Below are 26,378 nucleotides of genomic sequence, written 5' to 3' on the forward strand. Positions count from 1 at the left end.
ACGATCGGGTTCGGAAGATGCCAACCGCTTGTCAGCCCGCTCGCTGCACCGCCGCCAACTCCTCGCCATCGCCAAACTTCAGGTTCGCGAACCTGTCCATCAGAAAATCTCGCATCGCACCATTATCGTCAATCCACTGTGCGACGATGAACGCCTGCTCTGCCCATTTCCTCGTCTTAACATCATCTTCTGACAGGTAAAAGTCCACGGCGCGATTGAAAGCGGTGCTTGCGAGCCATTCGAGCTCGGTTTTGGGGTAGCAGTCGATCTCCTTGATGCACTCGTCAGCCAGGTCTGCAGTGTCGTCGTTTGTGGCGAAATCAGAAGATGGCGGCGGTGTATCCAGTCCGGCTGTCGCGATGGTGGGATGGAGGGTCTGAATGGGCTTAGGAATATATCGGGATTGCTAGGGTGCGGGAACTTACGTTTTTCTGCTTCGCAGCGAGATGCGTTACTTGCTGGATGCATTTGATGCTGACTTCCTCGTCGTACTCGAGTGAAAGGCTGAACATACATCTAAGCCAGCGTGCCAGTTTCGTGATGTCGCGGCCTGCTGGTTGGCGGCAAGTCAGGTTGATGATTTTCTGAAGAACAGATAGTACTTCTGTCAACTTTGTCAGTCTTTAACCAGCGAATAGTTCGATGGTCTTACTCTTCTGATATTTGTCTTCTAGTCCTGCTTTCACGATGCAGCCATGTACGACTAGAACGAGATCTGCCAGAGTCTCGTAATGATCCGGGTTCTTGTACTTCCAACACTGGTCGAAAAGATCGTCAAGCTCATCCCACCTCTCAAGCTTTAGGACCGCTTCGAGCTCCAGTTTGACAATCTGGAAGTATTTTGACATGATGTCGTCTTGAGAGGTTCCACCAAGTTTGTTCATGCTCTCTGCTGCGGTGCGTCGGAACTCCTGGCTATGCCTATGGGCTTCGAGGTAGTAACCAATCTGTAGTAGTCAGACACTGGTCATTCTGGCGAGATGCGCGACTCACACTTTGCTTGGTGTCATCCTCTGCGCGGGCCAGGGTGGTGTAGGTACAAGCAGCGAGGAACTCGCAGAACACCAGCCGGAGGCAAAGATCACCGTCTGGACCTGGTTGGGTCTTCTCCTTGAGGAGCTTGATGAACTACAAGAGTCAGCGGCGTTGCTTCCATCCTTCACGCTCAGCTCACCTCAGTGCAACAGCCGAGCAACCTGACCAGAAGTCCTGGTGGCATCTCCGCGCAGTACTTCAGCGACATGTTGTAAGCGTTCTTAGAAAACCACTCAAATTCCACGGCTGTGAAAAGTTCCTTGGCCGGCGTGCTCGGCCTGATGCGAGATGCTTTGGCTTGAACGCATGCTTTGACAATCAGTAAAAGCGCCTCCTCCGGAAGTGCATAACGACTTACCTCCCTCAAAGACGTTACAGATCTGTTCCAAGATACCGGTATCAATGTTGCCATCTTTAGTAAGCTCGGACTCCAACATACGTGCGGTAGACCTGGTCACATATTAGAGTTGCGTAACACTTCCGGTGAGCGACGCACCTTAAGAGCGCAGGGAGATGTATCCCTGCCGGCGCACTATGCTCGTACTTCTCCAGAACTTTCTCGAGAGCATTGATAGCCTGTCTTTTGCTCCCCGCACTCTGAGCCTCCATGACGCAAGCGTAAAGTAGGGTAGCGTCTTTCGCGGAACTCCGACAGACGTAATCGAGACATTCAGCGGCGAAGATCTCATCGCCGCCTCGTAGACCTGCCTTGTACATGAGGTAGCGAGTCACCGGTTCGTTTTGACCACTCTCAGGCATCTTGGCATGCACTTCCCGGGCAGCTTCGTAATCTTGACGTGACAAGGCGCACTGTATGATCTTCCTTGCAACCTTGGTTTTGTTCTGCACGCCAGCCTTCTCGAAGATGTCATGAAGGCATGCTTGACACCAAGCCTCAGCGATGCCGTGTTGTTCCTGACTGGACGCGGCCTCCACCTTCTTCCACAAAAGGGTTTGCGCAGCATGTGTGGCAGGCGCAGAAAGCGAAACCTTGGAGTTCTGCACCACGGTATCGAAGAGGTCTTTGAGTTGCTCGAGCGAATCTTCGGAAAGACTGTTGTTAATTCCAATCCAGATGCGCGTGATGACTGCCTTTTCGATCCAGGATTGGTTTTCCTCTCGGAAGAGGCGGATATCGATCAGGTCGTCCAGTACTTTGCAGGCGGTCACGTTGCTATGAGTGGTCAGCGAGACGCTGTAGGCGTCTAAAATTTTGTGTACCTGTGGTCTTTGAGCTTGTGAATGTAGTGCATGATGCTAGAATGTGTTATTCAGACTGAAGTAGAGAGCGTAATGGGTGAGGTGCATACGTTTTGAAGTTCGTATCGTTCAGCACGATGGTACGGATCATGCGCAGAAGGACTAAGGGAGTTAGCGCGTGATGGCGAACAGATTCAAGTAGCTTGCCATTATAGAACTCGGACGTGTCCATGATATCGGCTTCGGACAGCAGTTCAATCTTCAGCAATGAGACGATCATCTTATCGCCGAAGTCCTGAAGAGCGTCAGTCAAAGATAAGATTGAGCCAGATTGTTCACGAGACGCACAGTCTCCATCAACTTCACCATCTGCCCGGCCTTCTCTTGGGAAATAGGTGTCTTAGTCTTCATATACGTCTTGACTGACGACCTCATTAGCCAGAGCTTGATCGCCATGTTAACGGGAGGTGCATACCAAGACTTTGCATGATACTGAGTCTCAGCTCACCAATTTCTGGACTGAGCATATCCAGGTCCTGCTCCCCAAGAACATCGAATGCGTGTTCTAGCCATTTAGTAGCAACCTCATAATCGCGCTTCGCGAACATAGCCTTCCCGATCTCGTACAGCAGATCCGCAAGCTGCTCAGCGATGGTAGAGGTGAAGCTTTTTCTGACTTGCCTGCACTTCTCGAACATATGCTCTGCCATGCCCATCTGATCTTGACGCCACGACAAAGTCATCCGCACAGCGAAGTACTGCGCACGTAGGCCGTCTGCGAGCTCGGTGTCTTTCTCAGGCTTGTCGCCGGGTCCCTTGCTCAGAACGTCTTCGTACTCAGCAGCGAGCTTGAGTAGGTCTGTCGCGATGATCAACTCATTCGCCTCGATGCACACTCTTGCAGCTTTCAGTGCAACCTTCATGAGACGGATACAGCTCTTGCGCTGGCGTATGTTGTTTGGGCCGCGACCGCCAGCTGAGTCGAGGAGTAGGAATGCGTACGCACGGAGGAAAGGTGCCACGTTGGTCTTGTCTGCCGCTGAATCCTTCGGCTGATTATTGACCACGGAAATGTCGCGTCGCAAGCGCGTAGCTTGATTCCAAAGCTCTGTTCCCAGCCTGTCGAGTTCTTCCTGCCTCGCGGTGACGGCAGTCGAGGTTTTGAGTGGCAATCCGAGAATCTGAGCCTGAAGCTCACCAACAATCGTCGCATGGTTGCCGGCTTCTATGCGCTTGCTGAGCGTCGAGGCGAATGCTGATGGGAAGGTAAGTGTCACGCGTAGGGCAGGCGCGAGGTAGTGCACTCACTGAGGACTGTCTTCAGCTTCTTCTCTCGCTCCAGTTTGGCTGCTGACTGCGCGGGCGGCATGATGCGTGTCAGATGGCAATGCGAACGACGTTTAGTTGATGTGAAGCTTGGAGGTGTGAGATGTCGGATTGCGACTGCCACTCTGGAAGGTGGCTCCACACGCACGTGCATGTGATCAGGAAGGAGCATACCCGTGGACGCGAGGAAAACTGGATGCAAGACGGAGGAACGAATGAATGAAGATATGAAGGTAGGCAAAAGGATGTACATGTTGAAGTAAACCTGTGGACATCGCCGCACTTGCAATTACCCTCCCAAGAGATGTACGGACTCTTTCTGACCAATGTTTTGAGACACCCAAGCCAGACATTACCCTGTTCCCAACCCATTGTACAGCAAAGTTTTACAAAAACACTCGTTCCAGGCGAAATTTCCGCAAGAGCGTCTACTCTTTGAGCTCGAAAACGCTCAAATCGGTGCTGTTGAAGATAATGCGCTCGCTTTCCCTTGAATTCTTGAACTTGTAGAAGATTGATGAAGTCATTGTTGTGATTTGTGGTGCGGCTTCGACAACCTCAAGACGCCGGTAGCGACCCCGATGTGGCCTCGGTGATGGGAAGGAAGTTCCCCACGATCAACGCCGGTCTACAACAGTCAGTCTAAGCTCGGAGGCAATATCCACCTCCACTTACATATTCCAAGCATCGCGCTTGACGGTAAAAGAAAAGCAGCAACGTATCTCGGGATCCTTAGAGTGCGGGTCGGGGTTCTTCAAGGAGCAGCTCGTCAGGATGGCTTTTTGAGTATGGTCGAATGCGATAGCGCCAAATTTCTCCCAGTAGGAAACCAGTGACGGCTCAGCGATGATCTCGTGCAGAGCGATATTACCCTGAATCCTGTTAGCTGGAGTCATATTCCAAGTGATAGTGGTCTGGCGCTTACGTCTCGCAACTTCGACATCGGTACGTGGATGAGTCGCGCCATCTCTTTGTTGCCGCGATAGATCTCACCCGTTCTTCTCCAGCAACATGCAGGAATAGCCATGCTTGCGAAGACGCGGTCGTACTCCATCAAGCTCTTGTCAAACCACATCTCGATGCGTACTAAATCCACATCTGTCAGACTTTGCATGCGCTCTCGAAACTTGGGTCGGAAGCGATCCAGTTGGCGCAGTACTCGGATGCGGGATGCCTGTTGTAGGTTCTGCTCCATGTACTGGTTTAGTCGTGCATAACCCTTGACATAGTTGAAGGGCTTCAGCAGCCCTGCGTCGACCTTGGCCTTGAGTAGCTTGTTCATGCGCTCTTCAGGACTGTCTGATCCAGCAGGATCAGCGGCCGTGACAAGGTATCTCTCTCTTGCCTTGTCCGTAGGGACGCCGCCTGTTTGCCGTGATGCAGCATGGCCACCGACACTTTGCGCGGGAGGTGGAAGTAATTGCGAAGGTCTTGACGCGTTCGAGGTAAAGGCAGAGTTGCTGTTCAGAGAGCCCATCTGATTCATAAGTGAGGCATCGGAAAAGAGGCTGTGGAAGTCATTGCCTCCGTAAAATGCACCGTCGTCCATGAGGCTGTTGTTGAGAAAGTCGTTGAGGAGATTATACTCATTACTGACTTCGGAGGTATTGAACATATATGAGGGATGGAACTGCATGTCCTGAAGGTTGTTCTGAGACGAGGACAGCAAACCATCGTAGCCCAAGACTTCCGGCGCGTCAGTGACGACTACGACGGGGAGCTGAGAAGAAGTGTAACTTACAAGGCTGACTACCAGCTGTCAGGGCAGGTAATTGTGGCGCGGATACGGGGTCAGGCTGGGTACCTGACGTAGTGCTGGCATCCCTATTAGGAGGTACTGGGTGAGGCGCCAGGTTTAGCGCTGCGTCCGGAACTGGAGGAGCGGCCGTCGATGCGGCATCGGAGGGAGTTGATTCGACCTGAGTGGGCTGACTCTGTCCATCGCCATTCTCTGGCTCGGACTTGGACTTTTTAACACCCTCACGCGGCTCATCGTGACATAGGTGTCCAATATTGCGCTTGACACAGCGTGTGCATGGTCGCTCCTACATTGGGCGGGCTCAATCAGCTTGCGAACAGACGAGGCGATACTCAGTGCACTTACGAGGTCACAGGTCATGTGCTGATTGGTGTGTGTCAGCAAGCAGTAACAATTGTCTTACATGGAAATACATTGCATGTATCGAATGCTGGGGAATTGGCTGTGGCTCACCGAACGTCTGCAGTAGATGCATGCTGAAGGAAGGCATATAGGTTAGCAGGGTTGCGGATGCATTTGTGGGTACACAGCGTCGATGGCTTACCATGATTTACTTTTCTACGCTTTTTTGGCGGTTTTGCGGACGCCTCGGAATTGGTCGCATCGGGCTTGCTCTTGGAGGGTGAATGGGTTTTGGGCGCGTTGTTTTCTGGAGCGACTTTGTCCTGGTCGGCTTCTAGTGGTTCCGTCATTTTGACTGGCGAAGCTCCATTTGATCGTCGTGCAGCTTCCGACATCAAGTGTGGGTAGTGGGTCGGTGTCAGAGCCGGGTGCTTTTCTTGGAGACGCGCAGGTTCATGTGTGTTACGACAGGGGTCTCGTCACGCACTCGAGCATCGAAAAGCGCGCAGAAGGTCGAGATGCGCCAGGAACACGTTCTTTGGTGGCACAGCAGGGCCCGTAGTCGCGGCAGACGAGTGGCGGAGAGGTGGTTTCAGAAGCACGAAGGACCAGGTGAATGTTCGCGGTCGCGTGCTTTGCCGAACCGAACCTTGGAAGGAAGAACCCGGAGAAACGCAGGCCCAATCGCGGAGAAGTGCACCGCCCACCCTCCTAGTGGAGATTTTGACAGCTTCCCGCTGCAATGCGGGTGATCGCGACGGGGCATTCAGATAGCGGCGCTTGACATGTTGTAGTTTGCACAAGTTTCGCATAGAAGGGCTGCAGCTGCAGAAGTGGCTCCGCTCTGCCGAAGCCCTGGTGGAGCCAATCACGCCCCTGCATTGCTACACTACATGATGGAGACGGCCGCGAACGCGCGCATTCCGAAGACCATATCGTCGGAACGCAGTTCTAAAACTGGGAGTATTTTGATAGACTTGAATGGTCTCGCTGCCCACTCCAGCCAGCCGCCACGCTGGATGGCCTAGTACGGGCCTTGCTAACCTAGCCCATGCCTCGCACAAAGCTTCCTTTAGAGTATTGAAATTACGCCGATGCCCTCCAACGCCATACACCTGCCCTGATATCGAACCCAGTACCGTATTCACTACACCTGCCCAGAGCCCAATCCATGCGCCGAGCCATGCATGGCTATAGAAAGAACAAAAGTCATCATGGGACCTGCATATCGATATTTTGTATGGCAGCATATTGCGCTGCGCCAGCGTGCCTGAACAAGACGTCGTCTAGTACTGCTTGCGCGTCGGTGATGGTCATATCGAGACCCTCGACCTGTGTATGGTTGCCCTGCATGCTCTCCAGGCTGCGTTGCAATTGGGCAAGCACTGGCGCGAGGTCGTCATCGGGCGCATCGAGAAGGGAGGAAGCTACTGGTTCTGATCGCTTCAGACGGATATCGTCAGGGCCGTCGCCGTGGGCCGTCGCATTGCCTTCGTCTTTGAGTAAGGGGTGGATCTACAGCAGGTTAGCAACACGTTCAGCTCGACTAGAATAGACAGACACGCACCCGTCCATGCTTCTTCTGGTGCTTCCACTCGGCTCTCCAATTCTTGACGTTCTTCTTCAGGTCGTCCAGGTTATCTTCATCCTTCTTCAGCAAGTGCTGGGCAATCTTGACCTGCTCGCTGAGCAGCTGCTTGGAATGCCGGGCTGTCGTAACCTCTCGCGACACTTGAGCATTGCGCTCCGTGAGCTTGTCGATGCTGAAATGGATGTCTTTGGCCTGTGGAGGTATCCGCGACTCTGCTAGTTGGCGCGCTAGCTTGCGTACGAGGGGGTTGAGTGTGTTGTGTGCGGCCATGATCCTGCGCTCGTCTCGCTGCGTCTCGGCGATGTCCTTCTTCGCATTGCGTATCACCGTCGTGATCTGCTCCAAGACCTGAGGCGGCACTTGTGGCCATGTGTCTATTTGCTCCTGTGGTACTCTCTTCTTCTTGTTCTCCAGCTGCGCGTACTGTTTGCGCGACTCGGCTTCAGGTTCAGCGACTTCGTCCGACTTGCGCTTGCGGGGTCTCGAGGGTTGGGTTGGCGCGGGTTCAGTGATTGAGAGCTCATCTTCGACTTCTTCCTGGGCTGGTCTCTTCTTCGGTCTGCCCTTCTTTGCTGCTGCCGGCTTTGGCGCGGGCTTCGACTTGGCCTTCACGACGGCGCCAGAATTGCGACTGCCCGGAGGCCGGCCTCGTTTTTTCGTCGCTTTCGCATCCTTGGAGCGCGCAGGCGCCTGGACATGATTAGTATGCGCGTATAACAGCGGATTGTTGATGCTTACCATGACGTTGTGGTGGAGATGGGACGCGACTGGTTAGTGTTGACATTCGCGTTGGTGGGGAAGGAGCCGGTTAGCGCGGCGCCTCTTCACGTGCGGTCCGTTTGGCCCTTAAACCTCCCTCCGCATCCGCTCTTAACTCAACCGCCTGCCAAGTCTTCGACGATACTCTCTCGGTCTAACATCTCGGGCGTAAGAATATAGCGTGAAAACGTGTCAGCATTCTGTCTCAACGTCACAGCTGCTACTACTTGCACTTCTCTAAATCACCAATGGCTTATTTCATTGCGTCCCTCTCAGACTGACACTAAGATATGTACAATTGTCGCTATACTGATTTATACCCCCCTGTCGGCCACAGTCGCTCCCATCGTCGTCAGATCCCCTATAGCACGCACCATGGATCCACTACTGCCACTCAAACCACTCAGAACTGAGAGAAGAAGCTCCAGACCTCCTTGGGCGTGAAGCTCTGCGGCCCAACATCGTTACCGGCATCACCAGGAAGCGCAACATGGTCACCGTCGAAAGCAGTGTACTGCGTCGGGTACTTGCACCCATCGTATACCGTCTTGATACGCTGTCTGCTGTTCCTGGCCGGCTCTGGTGCATTCTTTTGTTGGCATCCGTTCAGCCTCACGAAGCGGTCCCTGATCTCTCTTCCCATGGCGATGGGTAGGACGCTGTCCTTGACGCCGTGCTGGCCGTAGTACGCAATAGGCGTGTTTCCGCCATTGCAGCCTGAAAGAGTTGCACCAGAGAGGACGGCGATGGCGCGGTACTCGTTCGCACGACTGCAGGCCAGACTGAAGCTCATAGCGCCACCGTAGGAGAAACCGAGAGAGAAACGTTGCGTCTCGTCCACACATAGGTCATCCTCAACTGCCTTTCGGACTGTGTCGAGGAAGGTGATGTCTTCGCCGTTCGTGTTTCCCCACCCCTTGTTGATACCATCGGGTGCGACGAAGATGGCAGTCTCGTTTGCCAAAGCCGCAAGGCCGTAGTATGGCGCGTTACCGCCCGAAACGGATGTCATGTCGCCATTGAGCCAATGGAGACCGAAGATGAACTTGTATGGGTGGGAGTTGTCATAGTTGTTCGGGATTCGCAGCGTCCACTGACGTTGCTTGCCGTTCACCGTGACCCTTTGGACGCCGTTGGTCAGCCTTGGCGCCTTGCCACAGCCCGCTGTGACAGCGGTAGCCTGGTCGAGGAGTGTGAGGAACAACAGAGCGCCAAGCGCGAAGAAAGAGGTTGGACGGAACATTGTCATGGATCCCTAGGCTTGAAGGCTGCGATGGCCTTCCTTCGGTCTCGCAGCGGACGTTTAAGTACATTTTCGCACTTCACCTTCAACCTCACCATAAGTCCCATACTTGCGACTTCATCAGTCGATCTCTTGGTATACTACGGCGCTATTACCCATTCCAACTGCCGTACGAGAACACCAAGACTTCTATACAACCTCGAGAGAGTCATTCCCCTTGCTTCTGATTCTACGCCCAATCGATACAGTCCAAGTCGCATTTTCACCGTCTCCTGGCACTTCAAGTAAATGATGCCAAGAAGAAGAAACTCGCCAAGGACGAGGACTTCACGGCACTTGTTCGGAAACTTAACAGGTGACATCCTTCTGTGGAGCACTGCTGCATCATGCAAGGTGACGAGCAGACCCCATGGGGTACATACTTACCTAAGACGCTGCAGAGCGCCGACTTACGCCATCATGTCGCTCGGATATGCTAACCGACTGCTGGACTACCCCAGAAGATCGTTGCCAGATTCGGGCTCTTGCATGTGTTGCTATTCATGCAGCAATATCTCCACTTTCCGATCCTTCATGAGGTTCGTGGAAGAAAGACTGAAGAGCCGCGGCTGTTTGCACTTGCAGCACCCAAACTTTCACTTTAACCCCAGAGCTCGATATAACCTTCCCCTTGAGTAGAGTACGCCGTGTCAGGAAACCTGGGCGAGGCCATCACATGCTCAGTTTTGTCCGATTGGTGGCTGTAACATCCGAAGAAGAGGCAACAATTATACTGATTGCAACTCCACAGAAGCTTCCACAACGTCTCAGTCACCCATGACAACTAAAAACTTCCAAAAGCTCTGACGACCATGAACACTGTTGTTGAGCTCGCTTCATAAGTTTAGGCACACTCATCAACCGACGAACATAGCCGGAGTACGTACAGCAACTCCACACCCGACTTACCCGTCGAGACACAGCCAAACCCTGACAAACATTGTATACCCCTCACGAAAAAGACTCATGCAGAGCAACAGCTGGCAGACAAGGTGAGGACGTACGACCTTCATCCACCGGCAAAAAAGGCCCCATGGGGAACCGACAAGATGATCGACGGCCCGCCGGGTATAATCCCCACTGCTCGTACCAACGATGAACTACGCATAGCTTCTTGAGGGTAAGCTTTGTCGAAGGTGATGACGCGCATCTGTAGCCGAAGGAAGAGATGAGCCTGTGGCGTCAACGATGAAGTGTAGATACTTAAGCTGAAGGTACGATCGATCGATTGAACCCCAGCATCAATTAAACGTCTCTCCTGGTACCGCAATCGGAGGGTGTTTCAAGATGTTGTTCAAGATCCTAGCAGCCACAGCGGCCCTAACGCACACAGCTATAGCCCACCCATACCAACCATCCTGCAACACTTCCCTCCCGCAACCCTGGGGCTTCTTCACAAACAACACCATCTACCAAACCACGGGCAGCGAATCGATCACCTACCCCCGCTACACCGAACTCCAAGACGGAACCATCATAGCCACCGCCTCCCTCTCCGGCCACAACCCAAACTACTTCCCTATCTTCGAGTCGAAAGACGGCGGCGCGTCTTGGGAACATGTATCTGACCTACACGACACAGTCAACGGATGGGGTTTCAGCGCCCAGCCCGCGTTGACCGAATTGACAGAGCCAATGGGTGGCTACGAAGCTGGAACCATCCTAGGTGGAGGAAACAGCTGGAGCAACAACGGAACTCGCATCGACCTCTACGCCAGCACGGATGGAGCGCGGACTTGGGAGTTTGTAAGCCATGTCGCTGAGGGCGGACGCCCGAATACTACGAATGGCGCGACTCCGATCTGGGAACCTTACTTTCTGTACGTCATGTCACCCATCTTCTCTCCCGCCGCTTCTCCAACACACACACACACACACTAACACCACTCCCTCAGCCAATACAAAGGCGAACTAATAGCCTACTACTCCGACCAACGCGACCCCCTCCACGGCCAAAAACTCGCCCACCAAACCAGCACCGACCTGCGCACCTGGGGCCCCGTCGTCAACGACGTCGCCTACGACGAATACCTCGCCCGCCCGGGCATGACAGTCGTAGCGTACATCCCGCCGCTCGACCAGTGGATCCTCGTCCACGAACTGCCCATTGGGAACTCGAGCTCGTATGGGCAGAACTATCCTGTGTATTACGTCATGGCTGATGAACCGACGGACTTCCGCAATTCAGTGGGCAGGCCGATTGTCGTTAATAATGCTACGGTGCCGAATGCGAGTCCGTATGTTGTGTGGAGCCCGCTGGGTGGACCTAATGGTACGATCATTGTGAGTGATGCGGATAGGCGGCAGGTGTATACGAATTCCGCGGGCGGCGCGATTGATAAGTGGGAGGAGCACATGACGCCTGCGGGTGCGGTGTATAGTAGGGCGATTCAGATTTTCGCGAAGAGGCCGAATCATCTGTTGGTTTATGGGGGCGAGACGTATGATGGGCGGGCGGAGGGGTTGCATACGCCGTTTAGTGCGACAGTGGTGAGGTTGGATGAGGTGCTCAAGGCGCCTGCGACGGAGGAGTAAGATATATGAGGGGAGGAGAGAAGGAAAAAAGGAAAAAAGGGAGCAGGATGCGATGTGGTATGCTAGATTTGAAAATATATAAGAAGATAGTGTACATATGAAGAAATCGACCCTCGGCCCCAGGCCTTGGCGTCATGTACCGAAATAAATGCACTGATATGGTGAGAAATTTCCGTATTCCCTTCACTCAGACGCTGATGCTTCCGCCTCTGACTCCTCCACCTCCGCATCGCTAACCACATCACTCAACACATCGCTCTCCGCGTCGCTCAACCCACTACTCATCGCATCACTCTCATACTCATCCACAACCTTCTTCTTGCCCTTGGCCTTCTTCGCACTGCCCCCAGCTCCCGTAGCAGGACTGCCACCACCCTCCTTCCTCCCACCAGTCCTCTGAACAAGATGATCGATCGGACACCCCTCACCCCATCCTTCACTACTCTCACCCGTTATCGCGCGACACCTAGGACAGCTCTTCCCGTGTTTGATGAGCAGTTGGTGAAGCGGGTACTTGAGGTGATCCGGAACCCTGACTTCGCAATGCGCGTATGTTGAGTTGCGGTTTGCACCTGCGAAGGTGCCTTTTGCGCCGGGTGCGAGGCCTGCGGGATCGCCTGGGGGAGGCACCCAGCCTAGCCATTTGCAGAGACGAAAGACGTGGGTGTCGACGGCGAAGGAGGGGCGTTGGAGGCAGAAGAGGAGGACGCAGGATGCTGTCTTGGGGCCGATGCCGGGGTACTTTGTTAGTGCGTTGAAGGCATCGTCGTTGGAGAGGAGGTGCAGGTGGTCGAGTGAGACGATGTTCTGATCTGCCTTCTCGATCTCTGCATGTTTCTCGCCTTCGGCCTCGTTCGCTGAACCGGGAGCCTTGTCTGATGAGGAAAGCAGCTCGTCGCGCCGTGCCTGGTTCTCTTCCCAGACCATTTGCAGGATCTTCTTGATGTCTTTACTCTTCACGTCTGCGAGTCCGCCGCTCTTGATCGCCTCGAAAATCTCCTTCTGGTCTGCTTGTCGTACTTTGTTCCAGTCTACACTGCCTTTGCCGACGCCTTCTTGCAGAATGCCGAACTTTGCAACGAGACCGGCGAATGCGCGTGATGAGTTGGTGCCGGATGTGGCCGCTGAAAGTCGCGTCCGAATGAGCGCATCGAGGACAGACGGTACCTCTCCGCAACCAGAGACTTCAAGAGAAGGTGCGGGGATGGTCTTGGGTGCTTCGACCTTGCCGTGGACTTTAGACAGGAGACGCGTCACCTCTTCGCATTCTTCGGCCGTAGGATGAGGGTAGTTTGGGTATGGGGTCTGGCCTGGAGTAAGGCCGTAGCCACCTGTTTTGGCCTTGCTCTTCTTCTTCGGCGACGCGTCGGTGGTGGAAGTCGCTTTGGTAACGAGGTCGTCGACTTCCTCCTTCTTCGGCTTTGCTGTCTTTGCAGACTTCCTAGGCTTCTTGGCTGAAGGTTTACTCTCGTCTTCCTCGTTCTTGATGGGAAGACTGGGGATAGCACCAAGATTGTGTGGGAGTTCGTTGATATCCTCCTGCTTCACGGCCGACTTCTTTGCGCGTTTGGTGCTCTTTGGTGTGACGGGCGCTTTCTTGGAAGTCGCGTCTGGCGTCTCTTCGACCTTGACTGCTTTCCTCTTTCGTCCATTGCGCGCTTCTGGGGTAGTCGGTGGACTCGAGAGTTGTACTGGTTCTTGGTCAATGGCTGGCGCTTGCACGGCATCGGCCCTGGCGGAGCTCCTGGTTGCTCGTGCCATGCTTGGTATAGTGGAGATGGCAAATCGATTCGATGAGATCGTCAATGGGCTTGGGCGCAATGCCAGCAGTCGCTTATAAGGAAGTTTGAATGCAATAGTGAGGAGATGTGCTGGGCAAACGAATTGGAGACGGGTGATAGAACAGGATTACTTGAGGTATCTCGTGAGCTACAAACCTCGAAAAGTGAAGGGTGAGTGGCCGGAAAGGGGAAACTACGCGTGAATGGTGAAGGCAGGTATCATGACGTCGATGACGATGATTGGAGCTTTGGCCCTTGTCCCTGCCTTAGCGCGCATGACGAGGACGCGCCGAGGTCCACTTTGTCGCGAGTCCGTCACCTCTGATCAGAGCTACCCCACGTCTATCTATACTATCGATTCGACACCTCTTGAACGCGTTCAGACTAAGCTCATCATGGCTCACAAGGCGCCCTTGGTTGTTCCCGCGCTCAAGCGGCACACCGCTACTGTCATCGTGGCGCATGGACTGGGTGACAGCGGGGCTGGCTGGTAAGGAGACTCAACATTATGAATGTGTACATCTAACCAGCGTAGGATATTCCTCGCGGAGAACTGGCGCCGACGCAGCAAGTTCGAGGAAGTCTCCTTCATCTTCCCCAATGCGCCCAACATCCCGATCACCCTGGTTCGTTGACCAACTCGGACGCAAGCACACGAATATCGCTGATACGCGACACAGAACATGGGCATGAGCATGCCAGGATGGTACGACATCAAGTCGCTCAGCACGCTCGACGACCGCGACGAAGACGAAAAGGGCATCGTCGAGTCCCAGAAATACTTCCACTCCCTTATCGACCAAGAAGTCGCAAAGGGCATACCCGCCAACCGCGTAGTCGTTGGAGGCTTCTCGCAAGGAGGCGCTATGTCGTTGCTGTCCGGTGTGACATACAAGGAGCAGCTTGGAGGCATTTTCGGTCTGAGCTGCTACCTCCTGCTGCAGAAGAAGATCAAGGACATGATTCCGACCGAGAACCCGAACCAGAAGACGCCCATCTTCATGGGCCACGGCGACGCTGACCAAGTGGTTGCGCACAAGTGGGGCAAGCTGAGCGCAGAAGAGCTCGAGAAGCACGGCTTCAAGGTCGACTTTAGGACTTACAAGTACGTTAGGTGTATGGGGTGATGAGACCATTACTGACAATGCGCAGGAACCTGGTACATTCCGCCGACCCAGACGAAATCGATCACCTCGAGTCCTACCTCAACCAGCAAATACCTGCTCTAGGCGATAAGTCAGAGCTCTGACTCTCTCACTCGACCCCGATCGTGTCGACTGAAGCGACGACAGCCCTGGTACTTATAATTACACTGGCCATCGCTTGGTTTGCGTGGTACAAACGTGATGCTATACTAAGGCCGCATGACGAGACGGAGTGGCATGGGGATTCTTAGGTTGATACCATGTTGGGAGATATACGATAAAATGATTTAGACGTGATGAATTCGTGAATTAAAGCTTGTTCACATGGTCTTTCCTTGTAGGGGCGTCTTTGACAGGTCTTGGTGAACTCAATTGTAGTCATGTACTCTGATTGATCATTTCGTCACCACCTCAGCGCAAACCCGTAGCAAATACCAGATAGCAAACACATCTACCCCCGCCTCTGTGTCTTCGTAACAGTAATGTCCACCTGCTTGTCCGCTAGCTTCATGTTCGTCGGTGAAGTTTCCAAATTTCTTCCCCGTCGCCCCACCCATCACCACTGCATCGCTAACCACCACAACCACCAACGATCTATCTGTTCTAACTTCACATCCTTTCATCAATTTCCGATATGGTCTAGTGGCTAGGATTTGCCGCTCTCATCTCGCAGAGTCAGTTCACTGTACAGTGCCGGCAAGGCCCGGGTTCGGTAAGTTCGCATCGCAGCAACATGACTTCGAAGCATGGGTCTAACAATTAATCAGATTCCCGGTGTCGGAAAATACCTTCTTTTTTGCGAATTTTTAGGTAATGAGGTGGAGGGGTTGAGGCATGGCATGAGGGGCCAAGATGGAGATGCTGGGTTGAGTTTTTGGATGGGCATGTGCGCTGGAATGTACCGCCGTCGAAGAACTTTAAAAGCATAAGGCCGCGTGTAAGAGAATGAGATTTATTTTGTTTGGTATTGCACGGCGTGGAGAATTTGGTATCACGAACGCGGTGTGCAAGTAGGTTTCATTGCTGGAGAGACTTGCAGACCTCTGCCTGTATACATGCGTGATATGGTGCTTACCGCATCTAAGAGATGCGGCTCTGGGCCTCGGCTACGATGCACCTTCCACAACATTACAGTACCACGACTTCAATCCATCATCCCACTTTTGTCATGACACTGCATCTCGTGCGCTCCTGCCGCGCGTATTCAATGACGCGCGCACTTTCCAGTCCATCTAAGGAGACTACCAAGCATCGCATTGCTCACCTGAGCCCAGCAACTCTGCTTTTTCTTCATGCCGAGCTCTCTGCAACTCCATCTCGATGCGGCCTCCTATCGATAGCTATATTTGGAGCTCGCTACCAGCTACACTCGGCCAACGTCCCAGTCAGGCGTCCAACAACGTCACAAAATGCCAACGGGCTGCACGGGCTGGGCCATTCGTACGGACTATCCAACATTCCAGCTGGGACTCGCCTGCCTGCTAAGCTCACGCCTCAAAGCTTTGTACCACTGCAGAGAGAGGAGAGTCAGGGGTTGCGTCGAGTCCGGCCCAGCTAGTCAGCATTTAGCGAGATGCTTGATTCCTTAGGGCTGATCCCCTCGACTGTTCCCACTCGTCGCAAATCTTCCCAACCCGCCGTCTGGTTCGCATAGAAAGTAACTCTTTTTCGCGTTCAACGGTTAACGAGAATTGGGTTTCCATGACGCTGTCGTTCGGCGACGATCCAGTAGATCTTCCGCGACATAACGATCAACAAGCGAACCCGCAATCACGATGTAATCACCTTAAACCTCGTGTGAGTGAGATGCCGGCCTTCCCGATCAGTCTGGCCGAAACTTGCCATTGGTAAATTTCCGAACCTGCACGCTTTGGGGAGACGTCGCATCCGTGCGTTCAGGCACGAGCGGCCGTATTTGACATGCGCCTCAGCGCTGGCGGTCTCGTAGCGCGGGCCTAGGGCTTGTGGACAGCGTCAGTCCATGTGGAGATGTACGAGCGCGGTAGGGCGGGCGGTGTTTATTGGGTGCGTGGGCCATGGGTCAATACGAGAGGGGCTGTTGTTAAAGAGCTGAGCTCGCTGCTAACTGTGGGTTTCGTTTCTTCACTATCTATCGTCAAGGTCGTTTGTCTAATTCACGCATCTTTTCGTCGACTCTTTATCGTTTCGACAGTCCACTCGCTTCTACACGGTCAATTATTTCGACATAGAATAATCATAATCAAGATGCGCTTCTCAGCTTTCGCCCTCCTCTCGCTGGTCTCGGTTGCCTTTGCTGGTAACTGCGGACCCCAGAATGGAAACGCCAAGTGCGCTGCCAACGAGTGCTGTAAGTCTACAATACCCTCGTATCTTCGAATTCCTGCTAATAATGCATCACAGGCTCCCAGTACGGCTGGTGCGGAACCACTCCCGCCCACTGCGACGCAAAGAACTGCATGCACCCCTTCTCCGGCGCCTCCTCATCCTGCAAGCCCACCCCAACCACGATGAAGACCTCCGCGACCAAGCAAGCAACCTCGCCCGCAACCACCTTCCCCACCGCCGTCCCCGAGATCGACGTCTGCGGCCACGCCCAAGGCGGCGTCACCTGCCCCGGCGCCGGCGCAAACGGCTTCTTCTACCGCTGCTGCTCGTCCGCCGGCCACTGCGGCCCCAAGAACGATATCCAGGACCAGAACCTCTACTGCGGCGACGGCTGCCAGGCTGGCTTCGGAAAGTGCGACAACCAGAAGGCGCCTGCTGAGCCTACTGCGCCCAAGGGTACTTCGGGTGAGGGAGAGACGTGCGGTCCTATTGTCAACAAGAAGTGTGGTAACAACCTCTGCTGCTCGGGATCTAACTTCTGTGGCTCTGGTGAGGACTTCTGCGGAAAGGCCAACTGGTGCCAGAGCAAGTGGGGAAGGTGCAACTAAGATGTTGGATGTCAACATGGGTTGGAGTAGAAAAGCTGGGGGTAGAATAGAGTTACGAGTATAAGAGTCCATGGGACAATGAAAAGACATGAGAACGAAACATCATTCGCATACATGAACATTATGTTGGCATCCCTTTCGTGCGCACATTCTCGCTCGAAGCCATACTATTGGCTCAATTCTTCCTTCACTAAATACTTTGCACACGCTAAACGCGCGCACACAGCAACACTGTCCTCAGAAGCGAAATATATAGGCGACGCATGGATAGCCTGTAGTCGAACCCGGTTCCCAGAAAGCGAAAACGCATGTTGTCTTGAGTGCGGACAGCTCCTGTGTCTTGAGTGTTTTAGGCAGCACATAGACTCCAGCGCCGGTATATACTCTCCACTCGTATGCCCCCGGTTACATTCCTCCACCCATCCATATCAATCGCCAGATCAAAGAGGTGAAGATTTGTGCGCGGTATGAGGGAGTGTCAAAGCTATGGAAGAAGTGCCGAAGAAGGCGAGGGCGATGTTGCCATACGGGTTTAGATTGAATAATCTGGTTGGGAGTGCTGAGGCGGTGGCACGGGAGGAGTCACTCATACAGAAATTAAAAAGACTTTCTTTTCAAGAGGAGGGCGATTGATACGAAGGAGATGTTGGATCATATGGCTGAGGTGGGAAGGGATGCGGCCAGATCTGTTGTTGAAGAGATGTAGAAGAATAGTGACAGGGCTTGGTGGAAGGATGAGAGGGATGTTTTGGTTTGATCCTTGAAGCATCCACGATCTGATGTGCTCTGAGCTTTGTGGCAGCTTCTAGACATGACTAGAGAAATACGATGGCATCAATGCGTTTACAGTTCTTCATGAGAAACAAAAGGTAATCTGTATACTTCGAGATTAAGATTAGTGAAGCAGACGCGAAAAGTGGTGAGTAGTGGTAGTATCGTGAGCGTGACTTCTGTTCTCGCAGCCGGCACACCAAGTACCCAGCACCAACATCTCTTTCATAGAGCGCTATAGCACATGACATCGTCGCAGGTAATCATGTGAGGTTCTCACGAAGAGAACGTGACAGGCGGTAACGTTGGCGGTTGAACTGCGGCTGAGGCGGATGACGTTAGCGCGATTAGGCTCCTCGGGGCGAACATGCAACAAAGCCGAGAACGTGTCATAGCTTGGCTTTCACATGATGGCAGCGCACGCACGCTTCCTCCACAAACCTGTCACATGCTCGACGCTCACCCAACCACACAGCCTCAAACCAGCTAATGCGCCGCCGCTTGTCGACGGGCTGAACGGCTATTCCTGTAGTCATGGACAAACCACGCAGGACGGCTGACCTGGCCTTCCCCCATTTCCACGCCTTTCCCCGTTACCCCAGACGGATCCACACCGGGTTTGACATTGCGACGTGACATTCACATGCTTACGAATTACAACACACGCATTACCGACATCGTAAGCCCTGCGACACCACGTGGAGACCCGACTTGACGCCTTCCATGACGCACAGTAGAGCTGCGACTGTATCCACTGGGTTCGATATAGCTGTTTGTGCTGGGAGAGAAGTACAGTCATGATAGACCATGTATTGGGACGGCCGTCGGTGCAATTTAGGAAGATACAAGTACTGGCTGTAGTGTCCTTTTGGTCCTTCTACCTCTACAGGTAAGCAAACATCTACTCTTACAACCGCATCATTGTATCCTAACAGACGCACAGAGGCGATCGCCATGGCCCACCAATCCTTCGCCGCGTATCCGCCCTCCTCTCGAAGAAACTCACCGTCTGGCAATCCGTCCTCATAACACTACTCTACCTCTACGTCGCCCGCAATTTTGGCAAGCTTGTTGGCCTTGAGTGTCCCGAGCCCCTCGCAAGCCTGTACTCGCGTTCATACTTCCGCGCGACATGGGTTACAACTGCGCTGGACGCTGGCTTCTGGTCTGCTATGCGGATAAAACGGAAAGGAGTCAGGGATCTGCTGTCGATTGTGTTCAGCATATACTACATGATATGTGCTGAGCAGGCGGATGAGAAAGTCAGGAAGATCAGAGCAACTCTCACCGTAGACCATCTGCGCGTTGCATGGAACAAAGGGACGACACCATATCTAGGCGCATTGACTAGCATGATGCGACCAAGGCTGATGGTGTATCCGCCACGCCAGATTCGCATACCACGACCGAGGGCTAGTTCGTACAAAGAGCCGGTGACAGGATGGCTGTACTTCAACGGGCCACGGAGTGCACTGAAGAAGCAGGATAAAGTTGTGTTGGATATCCCTGGTGGTGGCTTTGTTGCTATGAATCCGAGGAATCACGATGATAAGCTCATGGGCTGGGCTGGCAAGACGGGACTGCCTGTCCTCAGTCTGGACTACAAGAAGGCGCCTGAACACCCGTATCCATATGCACTGAACGAATGCTACGACGTCTATCACATGATCATCGCGTCGAGAGGAACTTGCATGGGCCTGTCAGGAGAAGCAGAGCCGAAGGTCGTCGTCTCAGGCGATTCAGCTGGTGGAAACTTGGCTGTGGCCATGATACTCATGATCCTTCAGAGTGGTTCCACCGAGACGCGGAGATGGCAGGGCGAGTCCCCTATACCACCACCGATCGGCGTGGTGTTGATCTACCCTGCGCTCGACATGAATATTGGCAATTGGATGACGGACGAGCAAATGGCCCTGATCCGCGATCGACGCGTAAGAAAGACGAATCGACCTATATTGCGGCACAAGAGCGACGATTACCGACAACTCGCACCGAACACACCGTATGGCTCTGATGATTCGGATAGCGAGGACGAGCGCACCAAAGTGAGCATGGCCAATGGGTCTATGCCCAACGCCAACGGCGGCGACATTACGTCTCCCCAGACCATGATCAAACTCTCCGCCGCACACACAGGTCAAGATAGCAGTACCGCCACTCTCCAGCAAACTCCCAGCCAGAAATCAAGTCTCCCACCAACACCTCTCGCAACCCAACCTCCCACTCCTGGTGCCGCTGCCACTCCCGCACCACCCGCCACAGCCATCAAAACCCGCCTCGCAATGTCCAGCATGATATCCTACTTCAACGACCGCATTCTCACCCCCGAAATGATGCGCGCCATGATAATCCTCTACATCGGACCCCACCACCGCCCCGATTTCAGTACAGACTACCTGCTCTCCCCGCTCCTAGCACCAGAGTCCCTCCTAGCGAAGTTCCCACGCACTTGGATGTTGACAGGCGAGCGCGACCCCCTGGTCGACGACACTGTCATTTTCGCTGGGCGGCTCAGACAAGCTAAACGCGCAGAATGGGTCGCAGCGAAAGAGCTAGGACTAGACTGGGCACGAGGCAGTTTCAACGAAGAAGATAGCGTCGTAGTCGATCTCGTCCCCAGTATCAGCCACGGTTTCCTCCAATTCGTCGGTGTATTCCCCGAAGGCTGGAAGTATATCTTCAAATGCGGAAAATGGATTACCGAAGCTTTCGAAGAAACAGACTCGAGAAGGTATGGATACGATGCCGAGACACCGGGATATACGCCTGCCGCGGGCACGAGCACAAGGAGAAGGGAAGGTGGCGATTACTTCGGCACGATAGGCCTCGCGGATGCTATTGACGGACTCACAAGTCCGAAGTTTAGTCGCAGAAGACATCATCGTAGGAGCGGGACGGCGAGTTCGGCGGATGAAGATAGACCACTGGAGATGACGGTGCTGGGGAAGGGGAAGAGGAGTCCGCAGAAAGATGGGGGTGAAGGTGTGGCTGGTGCGAGAGGGGTTGGAAGGGAGAGGGGCAGGACGAAGAGTGATAGGGGGAGGAGGAAGAGTTTGGTTAGTTTAGCGAGTGAGGATGATTTGTTGGGGAGGCGGATGAAGAGTTTGACTGGGGCGCTGGGTGGTGATGGGGTGATTTGATCAAGGAGATGGGGCTGAGAGGGGGGTCGATGTGTTAGCGAGCGTATATATGGTATTTACACGTTTAGCCTTTGAATAGAGAGTTACTTGATTCAGGGTGGGTTGGGTATTCGTGGATTCCATCATGTGCTAACTCTTGACAAGCCCTGGAGGACACCGGAACATCAACCCCAAGGATATATGCCGTGTCCTGTTTACAAACAGGTACTCGATCATCCTGGAACGCAGATATCCCGCGCCGAAGAAGATATCAGTCCGTCCTGCACAGTCTTGCTGTGCCGCAATCACGGCATCACCGTTGATTCGTCGACAAGTCACACAAGCGCTATGAAAGGACCGATCCTTGCTCCATCACGCGCATTTCGCTGCGGGCTCATGTATCTCTGGCCTATTGTAAGGCTAGGAAGTTTCACAGAGATACTTCAAGGTTTTCTACCCTGGTTGTGTTCGGTCGGAATGGCTTGGCATGCTGGGAGGGAAAGCCGCACTTGTTTCACTACGGAGCCCGCCCCGAGTCTTCTGGCCTGATTGTTGCAATACCGAGCCTGGTTTTCTTTCATCTCTATACCAGAAAGTGTGGAGCTTGTCTCTTCTGCTAAACTCGCCTTCACCACAAACCGCTCATATCCTAACTCGGGAAAGCGGATCCGGCTCAAGATGAGGGGAGCATACATTGATAGGCGCCAGGGCTCGGTCTTCCCAGAGATCACCTCCTCCTCCTCCTCATTAATTGGTGCAATTGGCACTGACGATGGTTTTCGGACTATCACTCCCAGCTCCCGGGTCTCATCTGCAATTGGTGGTGTACCATCTGACACCGCGCCGGCTGGTTCAACCATAGGCTCAGAGATAACGTCAGATACGACATCTGAGATATCTCCCAGCTCAACCGCAAGCTCGCCGATCTCGAGCACGGAAGGCGGCGGCGGCGCATCAACCCCTCAGTCATCAGCGGCGTCACAGGACAACGGCAGCGGTAGTTCAGGGCTAGGAGGCGGCGCAATCGCTGGCATAGCCATTGCAGCCGTCCTCGTTATCGCGCTCATCGGTGGATGGTTCTTCTGGCGGAGAAGAAAACGCACGAGAGGGAAGGTCACGAGCACTGGGATTAGTGCGCACATTGCAGGAGACGGAAGCGGAGACGGAGGCATACCAGAACTCGATACAAAGGAGCGACCACAAGAGATGCCGGGAAGTCGACAGGTGGAAACGCAAGAGCTGGATCCTACACAGTACACCAAATACGCTATGAATGGATCTCATGAGCTGAAAACCGAGCCTGAGCCAGCTGAGCTATTGAACGGTCCCGACGAATACACTGCACCAGCGCCTTATCACGCTCCGCAACGATCTGCTGCTGAGATGACGGATATGACTGAGGCAACGAGTAACCCACTTTCATCTAATGTTGAAGCGCAACGGAGAAGAGAAATGGAGTGGCTAGAGATGGAGGAGGAAAGGATGCGGAAGCGGCGAGAGTTGCTTGCGGCGCAGGGAGGTGCGACGCCTTGATGGTACAGGCACAGCAAAACCTATACTTTCCAAAGTATCAAGCCAGTACACACATAGTAGTACAGAATCACACCTATACCCGCCCATGTCTCAAGACCACAATCTTCCAAACTCTCCTGCCTGCCGAAGTATCGCACCGAGTCAAAAGCACCAACACATTCCTGCGACCCAAACTGCGACCTCTATACCCACCACTCTACCACATGCATTGGAATGACGATACAACCTTGACCGTACCGGTACACAGCATGTTATCGTCGAATGAGAAGTTGGTCCTTTATGCACAGCCTTGCTCGCTTGACTGTGCCGCAAACACCATCTCCACGTTTGATTCGACGGAACATCACAAGACCTGTGTGGAAGGGCCGATGCATGACTTTCAACGTGTAGGTAGGTGGGTACCTTTGTATCTTTGACCTATCGCATAAAGGTCATGCTCGTGGCGATATGCAGCAGTGTGTGGAGGTACCCCGCCCGCCTGCGATGATGTATTCATCTTGGAACGACCTGCTGGACACGGGTTTATCTGCCCCTCTACCTTGAAAGTTGTGCAAACTTGTGTTTCGATATCCTATACCAAGCTACATACATCTACCCAGCTCTTTGCCGTCGCACGCACTATCCCGCAATGTCCGATTCACCAGCTAACACATACGCCTGGTACGTCGAGGAGTGGAGATCTGCCAGTTGGCCCTACCCAACGACCATATCTCTCTCAGACAGCGCAGACGATTGGTCAAGCACTCTGATGATAGTCGCGCACCCCTCGCCGCGCGGTGTTAGGCTGCCCGGAGATACGCACATTGTAACGGTTGGAGAGAACCATGTTTTCAATGGTATTGAGATTTCGGTTACGACAGATCCGGATCAGATATACCTTCGCCGCAGTCCGATCACGTCAGAGTCGAGCGTTGTGGAACAAACCTTGATACCGCCGGCAGAAATCCCAAGACCAACTTCCACAAGTGATGGCGAGGACCCGACAGCTTCAGCGGCTGATGCGACCACTAGCTCTGGCAGCTCAGGCAGCTCAGGCAGCTCAGGCAGCTCAATCTCAGAGAGTAGCGCGAGTGAAATACAGTCTGGAGATAGCAGTCAATCTACCGTAACCGCATCCGCCAATGAAAGCAGCAGCTCAAGTCTGGGAGGCGGTGCTATCGCCGGAATCGCTATAGGCGGTATACTCGTCCTCGCTCTCATAATCGGAGGATGGTTTTTCTGGCGACGAAGACAGCGTTGGAAAGCGAAAACTTCAGGTTCGGAAGACGATGAACAAGGCACGAGGGTCGTAAGCACTGGAGGGCCACCTCCACAGTACTCCCCGCCCGAGAAACAACCGTATATTCCAGACCACCATCAAGAAATGCCGGGGGATATAGTCATGCCCGCGCAAGAGTTGGATCCAAATCAGTCCGCTAAATATGCGACGCATGCAGCACGGCATTCTACGAGTAAAGCAGCGTATCAGTATGAACCGGCTTATGAGCTTCATCCTGATGGTAGACCGGCTGAGCTATCGCATGGAAGAGAGGAAGATATTACAGCAGTGCACCCTCATAGGCCACAAACACCAGTAAATCAGACCGACGCTGGTGGGGAAGCTGGGGTAAGGAGTGCTGCAGTGTCACCGAATGTAGAGGCGCAAAGACGACGTGAAATGGAGTGGTTGGACATGGAGGAGGAGAGGATACGGAAGAAGAGGGAGACGCTTTCTATGCAAGCAAGCGGGAAGAGTCCATAACGCCTTTGCGGTTTCTATGGCATTCTTGTTTAGTACATACTATCTTAATATGATTTTTAATTCGAACAATTGGAAAGCATGATTGTGAGGCACAGACGACACCCGCTAGGCCGAAAGGATCGAAGGTCATGTGTGATGTTGGCCGCATCTTCGGCCTCAGGAACATCGAATCAGTGCTCAACCGCATGTGGGCAATTGGGGGCCAGAAAAGGCTGATTGGACAACGCGACCATGGAATTCGCTGCTGGACAAGGACCCCTACCTAGGTACAGACAGTTGCCATGAATCAACGAAGAGCAACAAGCGCATCTAGCGCAGGATGCCGCCTGCTCCTACTTTACAGCCCTTCTCTGTTACAACCGTAAAGTGTGGCTAACATCTAGGCCATACGTTGTATACAGCAAGCTGCATTCTCGCCCGTTGGTTCAGATACATATAGTTCCAACTGGAGCACGAGATTTTCCAGCGAATGAATGGAATGCGCAGTCAGTACCGTATATTAGCAGCGCTCAAAAGAGCAACAGCTTAACCAGATTCGGCGCTCATGTCTACCCCTGGACCCGGGTGTAGACCGATGAGTTCAACCTCGCCGCAATGAAGCCCTTCAAGCCTCGTTCAGGCTGTATACAGGGACGGTGAGGTCCTGATAAGAGAGTATATCCTAGATCGTTTTACATCAAAGCAGATACCCACTTCGTTACTGTCCAGGTCTACATCTCGAGTCTTCACTTCGTGCAGTCGTATGTTCATTGAACTATTTTTTTTTGAGCTGCGTCTCGGTAGCAACAATCAGAATTCTGCAAACACGTTGAACATGTCTACATCCGCATGGCAAACCGAACGGATCAACACCAACACCGACGATCCGTATACGACGACTCTGCGGAGAGATGATACCCCGTTAGCAACAATCACAGTACACATAACACCAACGCTTGAACTTCGATTCCCAGAAGCCCCACCGCTACAAACAAGCTCCACCATGACATCAGGTCTTCTTTACATCTCCCTCCGAGGCGAAGAAGATGGAATGGCGATTCTGTACTCGACTCGTACGGACTTTTCATACTCACGGAGTCTAGCATTGGCAAAGTCGAAGTCACTAAGCTTGCCATCGTCAACGAGAATGGGAGACCCGATCGCGTCCAAGTCGCCTCGGCCTAACCGAACCTCACGCCGTAAACATACCTCAAGCGGCACTATTGCCGGTATAGCAGTAGGATGTGTCCTGGTCCTTGTGTTCATAATAGGTGGATGGTCCTTCTGGCGTCGGAGAAGACGCGCAAAGTCTGCTACAAGCAATAATACCCTTGGGTCCGAAGGGCACACGGGACGAGATGATGAGAAGATACTCTCCGACAACCCTACATCCGGCGCGCATCAAGAAACGTCTGGCGACAGTCACGCACAACAGCTTGACCCTTCGCACTCGAACACAGGGGAGACGCATGGGCTTGAATCCGATGATATCTCGGGAAGATTACCGAATGCCGCAGTGGGTGGAACAAACGATGAGGGGAACAAGGAGGTGCCAGCCACGGCCG

At 53.4% G+C, this 26,378-nt stretch overlaps 10 protein-coding genes across 10 annotated transcripts; 5 read left to right on the plus strand and 5 right to left on the minus strand.

The window, feature by feature from the left end:
• Positions 1 to 31: 31 nt before the first annotated feature.
• J4E92_003106 (uncharacterized protein) lies at positions 32 to 3,604 on the minus strand (the record flags this gene model as incomplete). The annotated part of the gene is made up of 12 exons (XM_051494505.1): positions 32 to 376; positions 426 to 604; positions 653 to 947; positions 994 to 1,128; positions 1,175 to 1,344; positions 1,394 to 1,485; positions 1,532 to 2,209; positions 2,257 to 2,292; positions 2,346 to 2,530; positions 2,584 to 2,657; positions 2,711 to 3,490; positions 3,544 to 3,604. The coding sequence occupies 12 exons, from the start codon at positions 3,602 to 3,604 to the stop codon at positions 32 to 34; spliced, it is 3,030 nt and encodes a 1,009-aa protein (XP_051354798.1).
• Positions 3,605 to 4,119: 515 nt separating this feature from the next.
• J4E92_003107 (uncharacterized protein) lies at positions 4,120 to 6,057 on the minus strand (the record flags this gene model as incomplete). The annotated part of the gene is made up of 7 exons (XM_051494506.1): positions 4,120 to 4,189; positions 4,237 to 4,433; positions 4,487 to 5,247; positions 5,303 to 5,606; positions 5,666 to 5,683; positions 5,774 to 5,796; positions 5,865 to 6,057. The coding sequence occupies 7 exons, from the start codon at positions 6,055 to 6,057 to the stop codon at positions 4,120 to 4,122; spliced, it is 1,566 nt and encodes a 521-aa protein (XP_051354799.1).
• An 817-nt stretch (positions 6,058 to 6,874) lies between these two features.
• On the minus strand, positions 6,875 to 7,994 carry J4E92_003108 (uncharacterized protein; the record flags this gene model as incomplete). The annotated part of the gene is made up of 3 exons (XM_051494507.1): positions 6,875 to 7,177; positions 7,230 to 7,943; positions 7,992 to 7,994. 3 exons carry the CDS (start codon positions 7,992 to 7,994, stop codon positions 6,875 to 6,877), a joined length of 1,020 nt encoding a protein of 339 aa, XP_051354800.1.
• Positions 7,995 to 8,415: 421 nt separating this feature from the next.
• On the minus strand, positions 8,416 to 9,255 carry J4E92_003109 (uncharacterized protein; the record flags this gene model as incomplete). Its single annotated transcript, XM_051494508.1, has 1 exon — positions 8,416 to 9,255. The coding sequence occupies one exon, from the start codon at positions 9,253 to 9,255 to the stop codon at positions 8,416 to 8,418; it is 840 nt and encodes a 279-aa protein (XP_051354801.1).
• A 1,326-nt stretch (positions 9,256 to 10,581) lies between these two features.
• Positions 10,582 to 11,829, plus strand: J4E92_003110 (uncharacterized protein; the record flags this gene model as incomplete). Its single annotated transcript, XM_051494509.1, has 2 exons — positions 10,582 to 11,114; positions 11,190 to 11,829. 2 exons carry the CDS (start codon positions 10,582 to 10,584, stop codon positions 11,827 to 11,829), a joined length of 1,173 nt encoding a protein of 390 aa, XP_051354802.1.
• A 183-nt stretch (positions 11,830 to 12,012) lies between these two features.
• Positions 12,013 to 13,590, minus strand: J4E92_003111 (uncharacterized protein; the record flags this gene model as incomplete). Its single annotated transcript, XM_051494510.1, has 1 exon — positions 12,013 to 13,590. One exon carries the CDS (start codon positions 13,588 to 13,590, stop codon positions 12,013 to 12,015), a length of 1,578 nt encoding a protein of 525 aa, XP_051354803.1.
• Positions 13,591 to 14,005: 415 nt separating this feature from the next.
• On the plus strand, positions 14,006 to 14,859 carry J4E92_003112 (uncharacterized protein; the record flags this gene model as incomplete). The annotated part of the gene is made up of 4 exons (XM_051494511.1): positions 14,006 to 14,100; positions 14,146 to 14,236; positions 14,291 to 14,715; positions 14,763 to 14,859. The coding sequence occupies 4 exons, from the start codon at positions 14,006 to 14,008 to the stop codon at positions 14,857 to 14,859; spliced, it is 708 nt and encodes a 235-aa protein (XP_051354804.1).
• A 2,122-nt stretch (positions 14,860 to 16,981) lies between these two features.
• Positions 16,982 to 17,670, plus strand: J4E92_003113 (uncharacterized protein; the record flags this gene model as incomplete). The annotated part of the gene is made up of 2 exons (XM_051494512.1): positions 16,982 to 17,084; positions 17,138 to 17,670. 2 exons carry the CDS (start codon positions 16,982 to 16,984, stop codon positions 17,668 to 17,670), a joined length of 636 nt encoding a protein of 211 aa, XP_051354805.1.
• A 1,103-nt stretch (positions 17,671 to 18,773) lies between these two features.
• J4E92_003114 (uncharacterized protein) lies at positions 18,774 to 21,581 on the plus strand (the record flags this gene model as incomplete). The annotated part of the gene is made up of 2 exons (XM_051494513.1): positions 18,774 to 18,778; positions 19,385 to 21,581. The coding sequence occupies 2 exons, from the start codon at positions 18,774 to 18,776 to the stop codon at positions 21,579 to 21,581; spliced, it is 2,202 nt and encodes a 733-aa protein (XP_051354806.1).
• A 657-nt stretch (positions 21,582 to 22,238) lies between these two features.
• On the plus strand, positions 22,239 to 23,093 carry J4E92_003115 (uncharacterized protein; the record flags this gene model as incomplete). The annotated part of the gene is made up of 1 exon (XM_051494514.1): positions 22,239 to 23,093. The coding sequence occupies one exon, from the start codon at positions 22,239 to 22,241 to the stop codon at positions 23,091 to 23,093; it is 855 nt and encodes a 284-aa protein (XP_051354807.1).
• Between the last annotated feature and the right edge of the window lie 3,285 nt (positions 23,094 to 26,378).

This window comes from Alternaria infectoria (assembly GCF_024043175.1).
Source record: "Alternaria infectoria strain BMP 0036 chromosome Unknown scaffold_4, whole genome shotgun sequence".
In the NCBI taxonomy this organism is placed as follows: Eukaryota; Fungi; Ascomycota; class Dothideomycetes; order Pleosporales; family Pleosporaceae; genus Alternaria; species Alternaria infectoria.